General features: G+C 31.3%; 1 protein-coding gene across 1 annotated transcript; it reads left to right on the top strand.

Moving 5' to 3' along the window:
* The first annotated feature begins 11,801 nt into the window (after nt 1-11,801).
* LOC139500677 (uncharacterized) lies at nt 11,802-17,527 on the top strand. The gene is made up of 5 exons (XM_071289473.1): nt 11,802-11,921; nt 15,083-15,268; nt 16,023-16,127; nt 16,474-16,591; nt 17,149-17,527. The coding sequence occupies exons 1-5, from the start codon at nt 11,894-11,896 to the stop codon at nt 17,198-17,200; spliced, it is 489 nt and encodes a 162-aa protein (XP_071145574.1). The 5' UTR covers nt 11,802-11,893; the 3' UTR covers nt 17,201-17,527.
* The last annotated feature ends 489 nt before the right edge of the window (nt 17,528-18,016 follow it).

Raw genomic sequence — 18,016 nt, 5'->3', positions numbered from 1 at the left:
AATTGTTGTTATTGTATAGCAATATTGCTGTCTATTGTAATATACATTGAATCCTGACATAACAAATATGGCTGATTTACTACGTTTCGTCCCCGAGGGTATCACCAGCCCAGTAGTCAGCACTTCGGTGTTGACATGAATATCAATTATATGGTCATTTTTATAAATTTTCTGTTTACAAAACTTTGAATTATTCGAAAAACTAAGGATTTTCTTACCCCAGGAGTAGATTACCTTAGCCGTATTTGGCACAACTTTTTGGAATTTTGGGTCCTCAATTCTCTTCAACTTTGTATTTGTTTGGCTTTTTAACTATTTTGATCTGAGCGTCACTGATGAGTCTTATGTAGACGAAACGCGCGTCTGGCGTATAAAATTATAATCCTGGTACTTTTGATAACTATTTACTATGCTGGTATATAGATTTACAAATTGAAGTGCATATACGGTCAGTTTTAGTTGATGCAGTCAAATAATTTTGTTGTACAAGTCAATATGAGGTATCAAAACTACTGAAATTTTGTTACGTATCAAAATTTTGAATAAAAGGAGGACATGCTGGCACCCTAAATTTATGCGAACAAAAATTTGAAAAAATATGGCTGATTTACTATCTGGGTATATAGATTTATAAAAAAAGTGCACACATGGTCAGTTTTGGTCAACACGGTCAAATAATTGTGTTGCACAAGTCAGCAAGAGGTATCAAAACTACTGAAATTTTGTTACGTATCAATATTTTGAATAAACAGAGGACATATGCTGGCACCCTAAATTTATGCAAACAAAAAATTGTTGTTATTGTATAGCAATATTGCTGTCCATTGTAATATACTTTGAATCCTGACAAAACAAATATGGCTGATTTACTATGCCGGTATATAGATTTACAAATTAAAGTGCACATATGGTCAGTTTTAGTTGATGCAGTCAAATAATTTTGTTGTACAAGTCAGTATGAGGTATCAAAACTACTGAAATTTTGTTACTTATCAAAATTTTGAATAAAAGGAGGACATCCTGGTACCCTAAATTTATGCGAACAAAAATTTGAAAAAAATATGGCTGAATTACTATGCAGGTATATAGATTTATAAATAAAAGTTCACAGTATTGGTCAATGCGGTCAAATAATTTTGTTGTACAAGTCAGCATGAGGCATCACAATGTAACTAAATTTTTTTACGCATCAATATTTTGAATAAAAGGAGGACATGCTGGCACCCTAAATTTATGTGAACAAAAATTTGTAGTGATGTGTTAAAATGATGCTTTCCTCTAAAATACGTCCTTTCATAGATATAAATATAAATAAAGTGCAAATATGGTTGAATTTGATAGGTATTGGAATATATATTCAGTGCCCGTTATCATTGTAACCAAGATCGTTTTTTAATTAATAGATTGGCAGATCACAGATAAATTTGTGTTACAAGCAATGTTTTATGCGTACTTTATTTTCAAATAGTTGTATTAAATTCTGTTTATATAACGGAAGTATTAGTTTTACTTTATTTTCGATGTTTATACTACGAAACAAAGATATTAAAAAATATTTTTAAAAAATCGATGTAGAGCGGTCCTGGTTACAAGTTCACTTAGTGTTGAGCAGACCAGTCAAAAGTTAACTTTGGAACAGGTCTGGTTTCGAGCAGATTTGTCAAAGCAAAAGTTAACTTATGTTAACTTTGTGGCAGGACTGGTCTCGAAGTTAACTTATGTTAACTTTATGGCAGGACTGGTTTCGAAGTTAACTTATGTTAACTTTACGGCAGGACTGGTTCGAAGTTTACTTATATCAATAGCGGACCTGTTTCGAAGTTAACTTTTTGGCAGACATAAAAACAGTCCTAGGACCAAGTCCGCTTTTCAAGTTAAATAGATTTTGGTCCTAGGACTGGTCAGAGCAGTCCTAAATTCGGTCACAGGTTAACTTTGACCAGTCCAAATGACTGGTTATCAAGTTAACTTGCTGTACAGGTTAGGACTGCACCCATCTGTAATTGGATTAAAAAGTTTGATATCAATACATAAAATATTTACTTTTTTTTTTTTAGTTTTTGGATTTTCTTATCTTATAAACATGACAATCGTAAAACATTCAGTATAATTGCTTTTCGATTTCTCTGAACATCTTAATTTATATCATATGGTCCTGATTAAAATGACACCTCAAATTATTAGGTTAAGAGATAAAGCACATCTGGTAATTTACAATAAGTATCTTTATACACTTTATTTCGATAACATGTTTACAGCGGTCCACTATTTTATCTGGTCCTAATTACGTACAGCTCTTTGTAAGAACCAGGCAGAGTGCGATACATGATGGTTTCAGATTTTTTCTATAATTGGCCTAGTATAGTAGCAATAAATGAATCCTGCTCAAAAAATAATTTTGAGTGGGAAAATATGAGTGGTTGCCATGGTAACGGCCACTTTATTTTTTGGTTGTTAAGCGTGGTAAAATCTGTCAAAAAACAGCTAAATCACCACAATTCAGAGCCTTAATATGAATAGAATCATGCATTTTTCATTAATTTTCATATGGAACATTGATAGAACATCGTTTAAGCTTCATTTTAGTGAAGATTGCATGTCAACCAAATTTGTAAATTTTTGGAAAAATTTTGTGACAAAATGCATATTTTCAACTTTTCTGAAATTGGGATTTTTGCTGAATTATCAAATTTTCTCTGGTGTTTTTCTGAAAAGTGCAAATGTGTACAGAATAGTTAGCACTGTAGTTATGAAGTTTGGATACTTCTTTATCAAATTAAATAGTGAAATGCGTGGGATTTTTTTTTAGTTTTGTCACCATAGCAACCGATTTTTTCCTTGGAAACGGAGTTTTTATTTGCAGAATATTGCAGTTTAAGAGCTTAAATGTCCTGAATTGTTTTATAACCGATAAGAAAAATACATAAAAGCTAACGCAAACTTTAAATTACAATCGTCAAGTGTTGTTGACTTCAATTGTTACCATGGAAACACATATTATCTATAGCAACATCCACTCTGAAATTGGATAAATAGAAATTTATGTAAAAAAATATATAAATAGAGGGTGTTTATTTTCAAATTTGAATATGACTGCATGCTTTGCTTCACTTACAGTCCTTCCTGTTCTTTTCATAAGGCTCAACAAATGTAATATATAATGTAGTATTGGGGTTGGAAGGTTAGAAAAAAGGAAGGGTAGGTTTGTTTTTTTAAAAATATCATACATGTAGATTCTTGAAAAGATTATGTTTGGTCGGAGAGCCTGATTTTAAATAGAATCATTTTTTTTTCAGAAATTTCATATATAAGATTGATAATCTATTACTTGGTTTTAGCTTCAAATCTTAGTTAAGGTACTTTGTAGTTCGCTTGTCATTTTGGGGGATTTTTGTCAGCTTTTTCAGAAACCTCAGGTTTTATTCATTTGAATGCCTTAAAAATAAATGGCATTGACCCCCATTTGTCTTTTTATAAATCTTTAACATGTATAATGATAAGCCATATGTAAAAGTCTTATAAAATTTAAATTATTCCTTGATAGTTTTTGAGAATGTAAACTTATCAATGATAAAGCTATGAAAAGTCAAGAGAGAATGTTTTCCCGCCAAAATTTCAATGGCTAATATCTCGAAAACAAGCACATTGATCTGTATATTTGTTTACTCTTTTGATTCCTTTATTAATCCGCTATTGATATTCACTGATATCTAAATTGAAAGATCCAAAATAATGGCGTGTACAATTGTGAAACTCCAAGTCAAATTATCTCTCTGCTTTAAAAAGAATTTTTAATAAGGAAACAATTTTTTTAAATCTCAGAATATGATCAAGATTCTTTGATAGAAAGTCATTGAATTTTCATTTCAATATATTAAAGTATTCTTTTTAAGATGCTTGGGTAGCAATTTGAATAGATAGAACATGATTTGATAAATAAAAACATCTTCATTCTATATATTTATTGCAAAACTACTTTACATAGTTCTCAAACGAGAGCTTACTTTGGAAGTATATTTATATTCGGTTATAGTTATATTAGCAGGGTTGATTTTTGTTCTTCTGTATAACCTCAATTTACTTAATTTTCTTTATAGTATATATACTAGTAGTAACAAGGATATCGTTTCTGGGGGCCTTTATAGTTTCTTGTTCAGTGTACTTTGGCCTATGATGGTTTACTTTTAGGAATAGTGACTTAGATAGAGAGTTTTCTTATTGGCATTCATACCACATTTTCTTATATAATTCTGCTCATTATTGAAGTCAATGATATATGATCTAATTGTTCAAGGATTTTACTTTGCAATCTATTAATAACTACTGTTTCCTTTTAATCTTAAATAAGAAATAAGCTAAAACAAAGGTTTGCGTTATTTCGCAAAGGTTTGCGTTGTAACGCAAACATTAGAAGAAAATTTTTTAAAAATGTTTGGCACTAATACGCTTCCGTAGATTTTAAGAAAGGTAGTGCATATATTACTTAAGAATCGGTGCTCACCCATTACATTAAGAATTGAAAAATGCCAGACACTCGTAATGTACAGCTGATATATAGAGTTGAGGATGAGCGTCATTTTTCAATCGAATGCTTAATTCATAATGATTTGATTTATATTATATCATATTATTATTGTTGTAAAGTCTTTATGTTGATCCAATCATTATACCGCCGCTTTAAAACGTGGGGTATACTGGTTTACCTTTGTTTGTCCGTCCTTCCAACCGTTCATCTGTCAGTCTGTCCGTCAGTTCATCCCTCCGGCCCATGAATATTTTCGTTGCATTTTTTTCATGAACTTTATTATAAGGATTTCTAAAAGGTTTATTGAAGTCGGCTATATCTTGTGATAAGTTTTCAGATTCATTACTCAACCACTTCTTGTTTACCGAAAACTTTTCACATGACTGCCAAGTTTTCTGAGGGACTACAATACAATGATTTCTGAAATTTGGTTTCAGGGTTTATATTAGTCAGCTATACTGAGTGATGATTTTTCAGATTCACAACTTAACTGCAACGAAATATTTGGGCGGGTTACATTGTATTATCAGTAGTTCGCACCACCACTGGTTGTTAATATGCGCTTTATAGACCTTTTAATTTGGAAAAATGAAATATTCTGTTCTGTTTTATTCTATATACAGATTTCTAATTGAGTATATAGAACGTATTCGAACTACTTATGCCTTATGTTATATATACAGAGTTATTTCTTTAAAAACATGTTACTTTATCGTATATCTAAACGTAATAATACAGACAGACAATTTTCTTTTATCCTGTTACCCTTATGCTTGACTTGCAAGTGTTGGACTAATGGGTTGTTGGAGTATTGGGCTGTCAAAGCAATTGATTGTCGAACTACTATTATTGGGTTGTTGGACTAATGGGTTGTCGGACCAATGGACTGTTGGACCAATAGTCTGTCGGACCAATGGGCTGTCGGACCAATGGGTTGTCGGACTAATGGGTTGTCAGACTACATGTTATGGGCTGTCGGAATAATGGCGTGTAACCATCTCAACAATTATACCACATCTTCTTTTTTAAATTAACAGAAAAGATAAAAAAATATCTACATGAAAGTCGAAAAATATAAAATTGTATTGTATGTATGACAAAAAGAGGGATCCAAAAAGGTTCTCAGTCCTAAGATCAAATGGTCACTTTTAGAAATTTATTTAGTTAACCAGGCCATATTAGGCAAATTATACAGTTAACACTTACAGTGACACCAACAAAATTCAAACTTGATCTCTCTGTGTATACATGTTTCATAAGATTTGATTGAGGCAAACTAAAATTATAAAATGGAAACCAACTATGTGACGACTAATGTACTGACAAACATGGGTTAAAGCTACTACAACCCCCCCCTTTTCCCCCTCCAAAACAAAAAATTGCGGCACGATCATAAAAGTGTTTATTTTAGTTTTTGCCCAGCCTTGTACCTTGAATCGATCAAATGTGTGCACAAAGAGTGGGACATTGGAAATTTATTCTTTTATTTCACAGGGGACACTAAAGTCTTGTATTCATGAATGTTTACAACTTGTTGGGATTAAAAAGCATTGACAATTACAAAGAAAAATAAGATTGGTATGTACTGCGCTGTTTCTAGTGTTTCAGTTTATTGAATGTGTGGAATTTGTCTTCAAATTATTACTGTTTTTAATCTTGTATTTATGCAGACATTCTCAGCTTAGTGGTTTCATTCCAAATCTCGGGATTAATGCAGTCTTTTGTAAAGGTTACAGAGACAGATACAGAAAATAAGGGCGTAATTCATGTAAAGGTTAAAAAATAACGTTGAGAATAGCAAAACAATTTTTTGAAGATTTATCCTAAAATATGATACCTCAATTTACAGGTCTCTTAAAGGAGAGGAGGGGGATTTCAGAAGGATAAGAAGTGTGCCTCAGCTGAATACCCCTCACCAACACACACACCCACACACACAAAACAAGATATTATGATTATTGGAATCATGAACTTAAAAAATGTGAGATATATGTAGAACGACGCATAGTAAGAAATGATTCATTATTGATACAATTATATTGCTTGATAATTTTGATTTCATAGTTTTGCCGGTAATAGCATAATTATTTTACTGGGATTAGCACAATTCTAACTTAGCAGATGTATCATATTTGTCTATCTCGGAGATCCTGAATTCCAATTGCGGAATAGTAGTATAACAAAGCAATTATTAATGATATGTTAATAGCTACATGCATATATTAAGACTCAATAAGAGGATTCCATTACACTGGACTTCCGATATTAGCTATCACCCATTGACTATTATTATTTTTTAAATCACCACCAACTTAAAATATGTTCAATTTGCCTGTCCGTCTATCCGCCCGTCCATCACACTTCAGTTTCAGTTTAGAAATGCTTTGACCAAATTATTGGTTTGTTAATATTATGTTACTGGGTGAATTTTGTGATTTATGCTGGTGGAATAACATCTCAGACGGATGTGTGCCATAAGAAATTAAGAATTGTCTTACAATTGTTAGTGCCATATCTATCTTGCCTTTCCATAAGCCAGGTTGGCACGGCTATTCCAATCCCATGAAGTTCATCATCTGTTAACCTTAAACCAGATGCTCCACAGGGCGCAGCTTTATACGACCACAGAGTTCGAACCCTGAACAGTTGGGGCAAGTATGGACACAACATTCAAGCTTGATACAGCTCTGAATTTGGATTGCCATAAAATAGTTGACACAACATAGTTTTCTGACACAGAATGAATGTAGTCTAAGAACTTAAACTTAAAAACTTAAACATTGGAGATTTACCTATTATGGTCCAATATCCAAAATCTAAATACATGGTTAAATTCAGCATATCAAAGAACCCCAAGAATTCATTTTTTGTTAAAATCAAAGTAAAAAGTTTAATTTTGGACCCTTTGGACCTTAATGTAAAACAATTTAAAAACTGGACCAAAAATTTACATTTACAGTAAGATTCGGCATATCAAAGAACCCCAATTATTCAATTTTTGATCGATGAAATCAAACAAAGTTTAATTTTAACCCTTTGGGTCCCTAATTACTAAACTGTTGGGACCAAAACTCCCAAAATCAATCCCAACCTTCCTTTTATGGTAATAAACCTTGTATTTAAATTTCATAGATTTCTATTTTACTTGTACTAAATTTATGGTGCGAAAACCAAGAAAAATGCTTAATTTGGCCCCTTTTTGGCCCCTAATTCCTAAACTGTTGGGACCAAAACTCCCTAAATCAATCCCAACTTTCTTTTGTGTTCATAAACCTTGTGTTTGAATTTCATAGATTTCTATCAACTTGTACTAAAATTATTGTGTGAAAACCACGAAAAATGCCTAAATAAACCCTTTTTTGGCCCCTAATTCCTAACCTGTTGGGACCAAAACTCTCAAAATCAATCCCAACCTTCTTTTTGTGGTAATTAACCTTGTGTTTAAATTTAATAGATTTCTATTAACTTAAACTAAAGTTAAAGTGCAAAAACCAATGTGTCTTCGGACGACGTAACGCAATTCTCTTTTTCTCAAGTATCTACTTGTATGCAACATTTTAAAAACTCAACATACCCCTCCACCCTTTTTCCAAGCCCCCCAACCCCAATGTTTCGTTACATATTAAATTTATTGAACCATCTGAAGAAAAAATTTAGACAAGACTGTGAGTGAAGCAAAGAAGGAAGTCATATTCCAATTTGAAAATTAACACCCTTTATTTATGTATTTTTTTACATAAATTTCTATTTATGCAGGTTTTTAATGGATGTTGCTATGAATAATATGTCTTTCCTTGGTAACAATTGAAGTCAGCAACACTTCACGATAGTAATTTAAAGTTTGCGTTGGTTATAAAACAATTCAGGACATTTAAGCTCTTAAACTGCAATATTCTGCAAATGAAAACTCCGTTTCCAAGGAAAAAATCGGTTGCTATGGTGATAAAACTAAAAAAAATCCCACGCATTTTTCTATTAAATTTGGTTAAGTAGTATCCACACTTCATAGCTACAGTGCTAACTAGTCTGTACACATTTGCACTTTTCTGAAAAACACCAGAGAATATTTGATAATTTCGCAAAAATCCCAACTTCAGAAAAGTTGAAAATATGCATTTTTTAGCAAATTTTTCAAAATATTTACAAATTTGGTTGACATGCAATCTTCACTAAAATGAAGCTTAAACCATGTTCTATCAATGTTACATATGAAAATTAATGAAACATGCATGGTTCTATTCATAATCAGGCTCTGAAATGTGGTTATTTAGCTGATTTTTGAAAGATTTTACTACGCTTAACAACCAAAAAATTGTATGTCCGTTACCATGGCAACCACACATATTTTCCCACTCAAAATTATTTTTTGAGCAGGATTCATTTATGTCTTCTACTAGGCCAATTATAGTTAAAATTTGAAACCCCCCATGTATCACATGTATATGGCACTCTGCCTGGTTCTTATAAAGAGCTGTACTTAACATGCATCATTAACAGTTATAGAAATATCATGTGACATAAAATATTTATCTTTTTTTTCTTAGTTTTTCGATTTTTTTAAAACCGTAAACATTCAGTGTTTTTGCTTTCGGACTTCTTTGAACCACTTAATTAATATCATATAGTCATGATTAAATTTTTACACCATATATATCTTATATATGTACTTGAAAAGTCCACCGTCGTAATTTATTTCTATCTTAAAAAATACACAATATTCAATTGTTTTGCACTTTGGTAATGATGTTATTTTTTAACTTCTGATCTGGGTTTTTTTAATTTTCGTTGCTCCATGACATGTTTGCATGGTCTACATGTACTGTTTTATGACTCTTTGTTTATTTCATACGACTATGTTGTTTTCACAATCAGTGCAGATAGCTTCTTCACCATTTAAACATGAACCAGAGGTAAATTTCGATACCTTATTTACATGATTTAGTGATGCAGATATCGCTTGTTGATATTAATGTCGCCATATTTAGATGAAATAATAACAAAACTTTTCAGTTGTAATTTAATCAAAATAACCATATTTTACCATCAGGAATCTGATGTACAGTAGTTGTCGTTTGTTTATTTAATTTATACGTGTTTCTCGTTTTTCGTTTTTTATATAGATTGGACCGTTGGTTTTCCCGTTTGAATGGTTTTACACTAGAAATGTTGGGGCCCTTGATAGCTTGTTGTTCGGTGTGAGCCGAGACTCCGTGTTGAAGGCCGTACATTGACCTATAATGGTTTACTTTTATAAATTGTTATTTGGATGGAGAGTGTCACATTGGCACTCACACCACATCTTCCTATATTTATATGTGCAGTGACTTTCTATGAAGATTAATGGATGAACTCTAAAAATCAAAATAAGCTAAAGGTGTAATACCACCATTGTTTTCCCCTATTACATAATAATGTAGCACATGATTAGTCTTTGTTAAGTTTGCTTTTTTTTTTAAATTGGGCAGAATTGATCTTTGTTTCAAATAAAGAAATACTGCGCTGTAGTAAAGTTTTATCCTGTCCAGTACTATAGAAAAAAACATTTACATAATTTTTCAATGCATATAAAAAAATAACCGTCACTGTAAGTTAACCAATCAAATTTTCCCCCTATTTTAACAAATGTACAAGTTTTAGTAATCATGTAACATCAAGTTTCCTAATTATCATATAGAATCCCAATTAGAAATACAATGGTGCCTTAAAATACCCAAGATATATATGTTCATGACACAGAAATGTGTTACTGCAATGAAATGTAGGATCAATAACCTTCAACTGTCAAATTTAAGGATTTTTTTTTCGACCTATTTTCGTATGCAACGTGTTGTGACGTTCTATGATTTTGTTGTATTACACCTAAATGAAAAAAAAAACAAAAACAATAAGGATCATTAATAACGGAACTTCTAGAACTTTATCTATTCACAATCAACTACCAATTCGATAACATACCAGCATACATGCACGTTATACTTAACATCTATCTACTCGTTCATAAAACTAGAGTCTATAGTTCCAATAGCATTTTTAGTACAAATCATAAGAATGATACAATGCAACAATATATAATTATTTATTTTGAAAGTAAAATCTTAACTTGCTAATTATTGGTTGCTGCACAGAGTCTTTATCTATCCCTTATAATTTTAAAGATAACAATGAGAAAAATGTATTGCCGATTAACATGATTAAGAGGCAAACAGCATATGTAGTCCATAGACAGTATCATTTATATTCGTATCATATTTACAGATCCTGTATATTAGACTATTATTGATGTTCAAACTTTGAACTCCAAGTCGATCTATACCTAGTTTTCAGGATATTAGTTAAAACATTTTAATTAACCTATAAGTATCCTTTAAGAGGGAAAAATCATATACATGATAAAGGGTATCCGACTGACGATTTTATTATTATTTGTACATATTTCTATGCTTATAATTTTCTCTGTAAATATTTCCTCTATCACCTTATAATTTTTACACAAAAAAAGCAACCAAAACATTTGTACAAATCATTTCTGAAGGAAAACAACTATAAGTCGACTGATCTTTATTTTTTTTTTATCAGATTTGCACTCTTTTTCTACATACCATATTCTCTGTTTTTGGGAAAAAATCATTATGGAAGGGAAATTACTTTGTTAAACTGACAATGTCAGCCATGTTGACTAATTCGGACATTCAACAAATTTCATATGTAAAGAGATTTGTCTGAATTAACCAGTTCCACATTTTCTACCACGAACACTGCATTATCCAATGTAGAGTTCCTTCTTTGATTCGTTGTTTCTTGTATATCCTTCAAGTATTCATTACATTTCAATGAATTAAAAGCATGTTCTTAGAAAATGTGAATTTAATATTTATGGTTTACATTTCCAGGTGTCAGTTTGAACAGTTACATGTATATGTCGGTGTTAATTAATAAAAATAATGTTAAAATTATTATGTTTTTTTTAAACTTTAGTTAACTTTATCTTTATGTAGAATCAAATGTTTATTTCAAGTGATTTCAAGTGATAACAAGTGTGATGGAAAGTCAACGCGACCTTGAGAAAATAAACTTGTAAAACAAAAGATTGAAAAGATCAATGTGTTTGAATGATTGAGTAAGACATTTCATTTTATTTCAGTTCAGCTGTTAATGTACAACTATCCTTAAAATCCATTTAGTATGTCAATAGTGATTTAACAAATCGTCTGAACCATAACAGTTAGAAATATGCAAACAATGTTTATGTAGTTCATCAATTTAAATGTCTGTATTTAAAGGTTTAAAACTTATACAGTATTTGCATTTGTTATTTAAGGTACAAAACACTTATACAAATACAACTTGGCTCAATTTGTACTTTTTGTAATGTCATTCAATTACAGTAATCGCAAAGGTAAGTATCTATCCTTTATTTAACATCAAACAGTATTTTTCTTCATAAACATGGTTATTCAGGTTTGTTTAGTCTGTGTTAACTATTTCAATTCTTTCTTTTACAACATTCTACTTAATTTGGTTTTGTACCTCATTTAAAAAAAATCTTTCATAGTTGGTACCACAATGACCATTCGGTCTTAGTTTTAAATCTATTGTTAGGAACATTTTAAAACAATCAAAACGCAATTTGAATATATCAACGGATGTATCACATATTGAAAAAGCTAATTGCAAAAATTAAAAAAAGGAAATGTGGTATGATTATCCACCGACGTTCAAATGAAGGGGATGTAAACAGTTATAGGCAACTGTACGTTCTTAAACTATATGATATTGGATAATATAATAACTATATAAAATACCACAAATACATTAAATGGTAAGGTAAATTTCAAAATCTAAATAAAGTTCTTCCCATTAACTATCCCAAATGTTTCTGATTGGGTTCCATTAATATAACCCCACCTAAAATTAAAGAAACAGCAGACACGGTTACCTCCGCCTCATTTTAAGACTTATATCACGAATTTGAGATACACAGTCATCTCAGACCAGAATCTATGACAAAAAAGACGATTTTAATTTTGAAATTATAAATTTCCCCAACTTTATCAGTAGCAATATATCAAATTCACCTGCATATGAGACATACATTTCAAAACGTATTCGAAATTGAAGAGCTTGCCACTCATACTTAGACTTTGTAAAACGTCACCAGTGTCTGAGCAGAAAGTTGATAAACCAAGAGTATGTCAAAGGACGTCCCGTCCTTTTTCTAAATAAGTTAATCAGAATGTAAAATATCTTGTTGATAAATATTCAACTTCACAAATAATACACGATGGTGTTGATATATAGATTTTGCGTACTGACGTTGTTTATCATCTTAAGAAGTGTTATATTGTTCTTTTATTTGTCTTTGTTCTATTACTAATATTACTTTTCCTGTTAATTTGTTTTCTGTCATACCTATTTGACGAAGCTCGGTACTTAAACATCCCGTCAATGTGTTTGTATTATTATTGATATTTTTGCAGGTGTGTTTTGTATATGCGACTTTTGGTGTTTCTTTGGCTCTCATAACGTGACTACGTACTTTAAAAGATTCCGTTATTATATTATTTTTCTATTATAGGTTATTATGTTATTGTTCTATTATATGTTATGATGACAATAATATTTTACTCGCGTAATGGTATAAACCATATGCGGATTCCTAAAAATTTTAAAGAACTTCCGGACAATTTAAAATTTCGGTCTATTTCTGAAATTAATTCTAACATAACTTTTGATTTTTGTAACCCTGTATACCACCATTCACAATGTAAAATTATAATTGTTTTGAATAAACATTGAACGACAAAATTTCTTCCAATGTGACGTTTACATTTGTTTTTGTGCCTTTTTCTAAATAATTGCTTGTTTTGAGATTGTAACACAGTGATGACTGTTGTACACATATTTTGACTTTTATTTATTATGTCTGTTTTATATCACTGTTGCTTTTATTGTTCACGCACCTTGTAAATATAACGAAATGTGATGCGACTGTCAAATACGAGAGAGATTTAACGCTATAAAACCAGGTTCAATCCACCATTTTCTACATTTGAAAATGCTTTTCCCAAGTCAGGAATATCACAGTTGTTGTCCATTCGTTTGATTGTTCTAATGCGGCGTTAAGCAACCAACGACCAATCCATTCGTTTGATGCGTTTTGGCATTTTATTTTGTCATTTGTTTAGGGACTTTGCGATTGAATTTTACTCGGAGTTCAGTATTTTTGTGATTTTACTTTTTTCGATCAAAACCTTCTCACAAAAAATATTAAAGTTGGCTCAAATTTTTATTAATGATCAAGAAACCCAAAACCTTTGTACAAATATTTAACAGAACAAATCTTTATTTTTACATTATAAACGATTTGTTCAATTTTACCTTAAGACTATTTTCCTTGTACAAACTGTTGTATTACTTAAATGATAATTTAGACTTTGAAAATAATAACATCATTAAGAATCCTCAATTACTTTTTATGATATTTTTTTTTCTAATTTATAGAAACTTGTTGATAGAAATTATATATTTTATATTTCTAAAAACTGTCCGCAATTTTAACATCCAATCACGATTACCCTTCCGGAGCACCTGTGATAACCCCCAGTTTCTGGTGGGGTTCGTTTTGCTTAGTCTTTAGAGTCAGTTTGTTCTCGATCTATGAGTTTGAATGTCTCTCTGGTATCTTTCGTCCTTCTTTTCAATTCTACACATATAACTTTTAACGTAATCATATTTGCAGTTTTTGTTTGCCTTTTAAAGTATTGAATAAGGATATTCGTATTACTAGCAGACATAACGTTTATCCTATTTTAATTTCAATTACACAAAGGCTTTCTTCTTATGGGTATATCAACATAAATGAACCAACAAAAAATAAGGATCTCCACTGAACATTGAATGCAAAATTAATAAAATCACCAAGAGAAACTTGCAAAGCTCCTTACTAAGAACAGACACAACTATATTGATTAAAACCATTGTTTACACGTTGGTTCACCGTGTAAAAAAAACTACGAAAACAAATGGCACGTGCGTATTCACCCTCGTGTACAAATTGAGAGTTACGGGATAGTTGTCGTACACATTTGGAGATAGAAAAAAGTCGTCTCACGTGACGAGTCGAATAAGGCAAATTTATAATTGAATTATATGTCCATCTAATAGAAGTCGACCATGATGATCTCGTTTGATATCCTCGCTATGATGAAAACATATCAATGTGACGTCGTCCAAATGTTTTATGCAGACATATTGTTAAACGCTGTATAGCTTTATGAAGTTATCACTCGACGTTGCAGTTTTAGTCAAATCGGAAACGGTAAAACAGACAATCTCGGAATTACAGTATCCAATCACACAGGTAGAGTATACTCTACAAAATCAATACTATAAGATTAATTTAATCTTTAAGGAAGGGATCAACAACAAGTATCGCACAGTAAATCCTAGGAACAACGTTTTTACTCTCGAAGATCGAAATTCATTTGCCGCGAAAAAAAATAAACCGTTTTACACTTTAGGTGTAATATTCATGCATTTTTTTTTAACTTTTCATAGGACTTATTTTACTTGTTTCGGCTTTGTTTTTACCATGCGTGACAAATGGTAGAATTTTTTCAGGGAAGCCTGTTAGATTTATGCAGTTTTGTAAAGATGGTTATGCTCATGATAAACTTTTTCCTGATCCATACCCATATACCTGTAAACCTGGGCCAGGTAGAATTGTAAAATGCCAAAATATTCGTAAGTATTCTACCAATTTTACACTTAAATAATAATTGAAAAATAACAAATTTATGCAAATTCATAATGTTTGATATAAAAAAAAAAAGCAAGTACAATACATACAAGATAATTAAAGGTAAACACCATTGGTTTAAATTTACATCTTGTATTTACCAAATGATTAATTAGGTTCTAATGACGCCTAACATAAATTTGTACGGACTTTTGTCTGCTATTGTTTAAAAGTTATCATTTTACTAAACAGTTATTTGATATATGCATTTTATCTCAGATATTTCAGTATTGCTGGTTCACACTTCACTTAAGTCATTATAGCGCACCTTGCACGAAAACTCCTCAAACAAAGTACTTATGACAAAGAAAATAATGAAATCATCAACATATAAATTTTATAATTCTATAAAATATCACAATTATGATCGGGTTAATGATACGACGTGTGGTTTACAGAACTCACTAGCGACATACTTTTCTGCGGTCTTACATCATACTTTTATCATCTAATCTGTGTCTAATTCTCGGCCGGAATATTTTTACGAACTGTGAGTACACTGTAGAAGAAAACAAATAATTTGTTAACAGTTTAGATATACTGATACTCGATGAAAATGTGTCCCGCAATAAAATAGGTATTATTTTAATCTTACATAAACTGTTTGGTTCATTATTTGCTAATTAATATATTGTATTTAAATAAAACTTTCTGTACGTTTACTTGCATTTAAATGATGTCTTTTTGTTATTGTGGAAGTTTATAACCTGAAAGGATCCTTCAGGTGTCCTGGGTATGGTTATGCAAGTGGATGGGAATTCAAGGAAGGGATAGGATTAAACGTTCGCTGTTGTGAGGACCCAGGTAAAATATACAATTTGTTCATCTTTATAACTGTCTTTTTCTCTGATAAGTTACTTTTCATCAGTTGAGTACATGAATTGGTTAAACTCTAGAATGTTGTTTAGAAGAAAAAAGTGGTGAATAAAAGATACATTTTCCTAGCAGTTTCTTTGTAAACTTTTTATAGATATAGAATATAATAAAACAAAAAGCTTGAAATTTCTTTCGGATTACTCATTTGTAGAGTTCGTCAGCATGTTAAAGTTTAACTGGTACAAAATTCAAAACTATGAATAACTTGTGTTGCAAATACTATAGTATCTTAGGTAACCAATGCATTTCAAGTCTGTGTAACATTTTATTTTAGATATCAAATACTCACATAAAGACTGTATGGTACATTTGAATAATATTTTTGTATATGGTGGAAGCTACAGAGTGTATAAAGGGAAAGTCATGACTGGTTTCACGACCTTTGACAATGGGTTGGTATTTACTAAGGTTGCTTCATTCAATCTCATTATCAGAGTAGATGTTTATCGGTTCGCTGATTTGGCATCATACTCATATATTTCGCCTATTAGTATACATGGTTCATCAACGCTATAATTTTGGAGGCCAAAGTTTGAATACAGAATGAACTGTCAGAGAGACAACATCCTACCCAAATAGCAGAAAAAAGCCCAAGGCTAACAATGAGTCTCAATTGCATCGAGAATTTAACTCACCCAGAGGCAGATTCCATTTGACCCCAAGCAATAATGTTCAACAGTTCCAAAAAAAAAGGTCTTCACACCAATCTACGACACATGCAAATGAACCAAAATATAAATAAACCACGACACTTAGAAAGTTTTTGAAAAACAAATCGGTAAGGTTCAACATTTTTATGAAATCTTAACCTGATTCCTGACCATGAATATGTCAAAATTCAAGCTTATCATACAACACCAATGGCATGTAATAAAAAGCCGAAAAGAAAACCAACCAATACAAAATCATTACAAAGAGCAATTGATTCAGTCTGATGAAATATTTGTAGGAAAACGTGGTACAACAATGAATGTTCATATCGTGCATGTCAAAGGTACTAAAGAACCCATGTTTATGTTTTGAAGAGGACGTACTGTTCAAAGGTTTTCAATGCATTGTATATTAACAATACTGACTGACTGCATGACAGAAAAAAATATATTAATAGATATAGATAGCTATAAATCTGCTATTCTTGTTATACCATTAGTAAGGTATCCATCTGAATGGCTATTCGGCCAAAAAATCCCATACAATTTCTTCAGCAGTGCCGAAAAAGGAAAGCCAACTGGTACAGCTGCATAACACTATGCTTAGTTTGGCATTCCTAGTAGATTATAGTTTTGCAATATATGCATTTAACCAACAAGAATCTTGAAAAATTTATCATCAATACCCAAATAACTCAATTGTGTATAATTTGCGATTTTTTACAATGGATATGTTTTTGTTTCTTTTTTTTAGGGATTTGTACATTTAAATATTACATGTTTGTTCAACTTTTGAATAATTGATGTAGAATATTGCATCGATATTTAGGGTATAAAGAAACCTTGTTGTCAATTGATTGTTCACATGTTATCTGTTCAATTTTAAGTTGTCATGAGCAAAAATGAGGTTATACATAGGAACTACAATTCCTACCTAAGAAGCTGAGATTACCATCAGTTTGAGTGAGGTTTGCTGGTGGAGTTTTTTTCACCGAGGGTATCACCAGCCCATTAGTCAGCGCTTTTGTGTTGACATGCATTTTAATTGATATGGTCATCATAATTATACCCCCGATTTAAAAATGGGGTATACTGTTTAACCTCTGTCTTTCGATCCATCCGTCAGTCCGTTCGTCAGTCCAACCGTCCGTCTTTCCATCATTTCGT

This window comes from Mytilus edulis, chromosome 13, assembly GCF_963676685.1.
Source record: "Mytilus edulis chromosome 13, xbMytEdul2.2, whole genome shotgun sequence".
Classification (NCBI taxonomy): domain Eukaryota; kingdom Metazoa; phylum Mollusca; class Bivalvia; order Mytilida; family Mytilidae; genus Mytilus; species Mytilus edulis.
Note: the sequence above shows the minus strand (reverse complement) of the source record. Positions and strands in the feature narration are given on the sequence as shown.

Bases quoted from the DNA above. Each gene is read 5' to 3' on its own strand.
- LOC139500677 (XM_071289473.1), top strand. From the start codon at position 11,894: ATGTCATTCAATTACAGTAATCGCAAAG. The intron at 15,269-16,022 runs GTAAGTATTCTA...TTATTGTGGAAG, and splicing joins TGTAAAATGCCAAAATATTC to TTTATAACCTGAAAGGATCC. The intron at 16,128-16,473 runs GTAAAATATACA...ATTTTATTTTAG, and splicing joins TCGCTGTTGTGAGGACCCAG to ATATCAAATACTCACATAAA.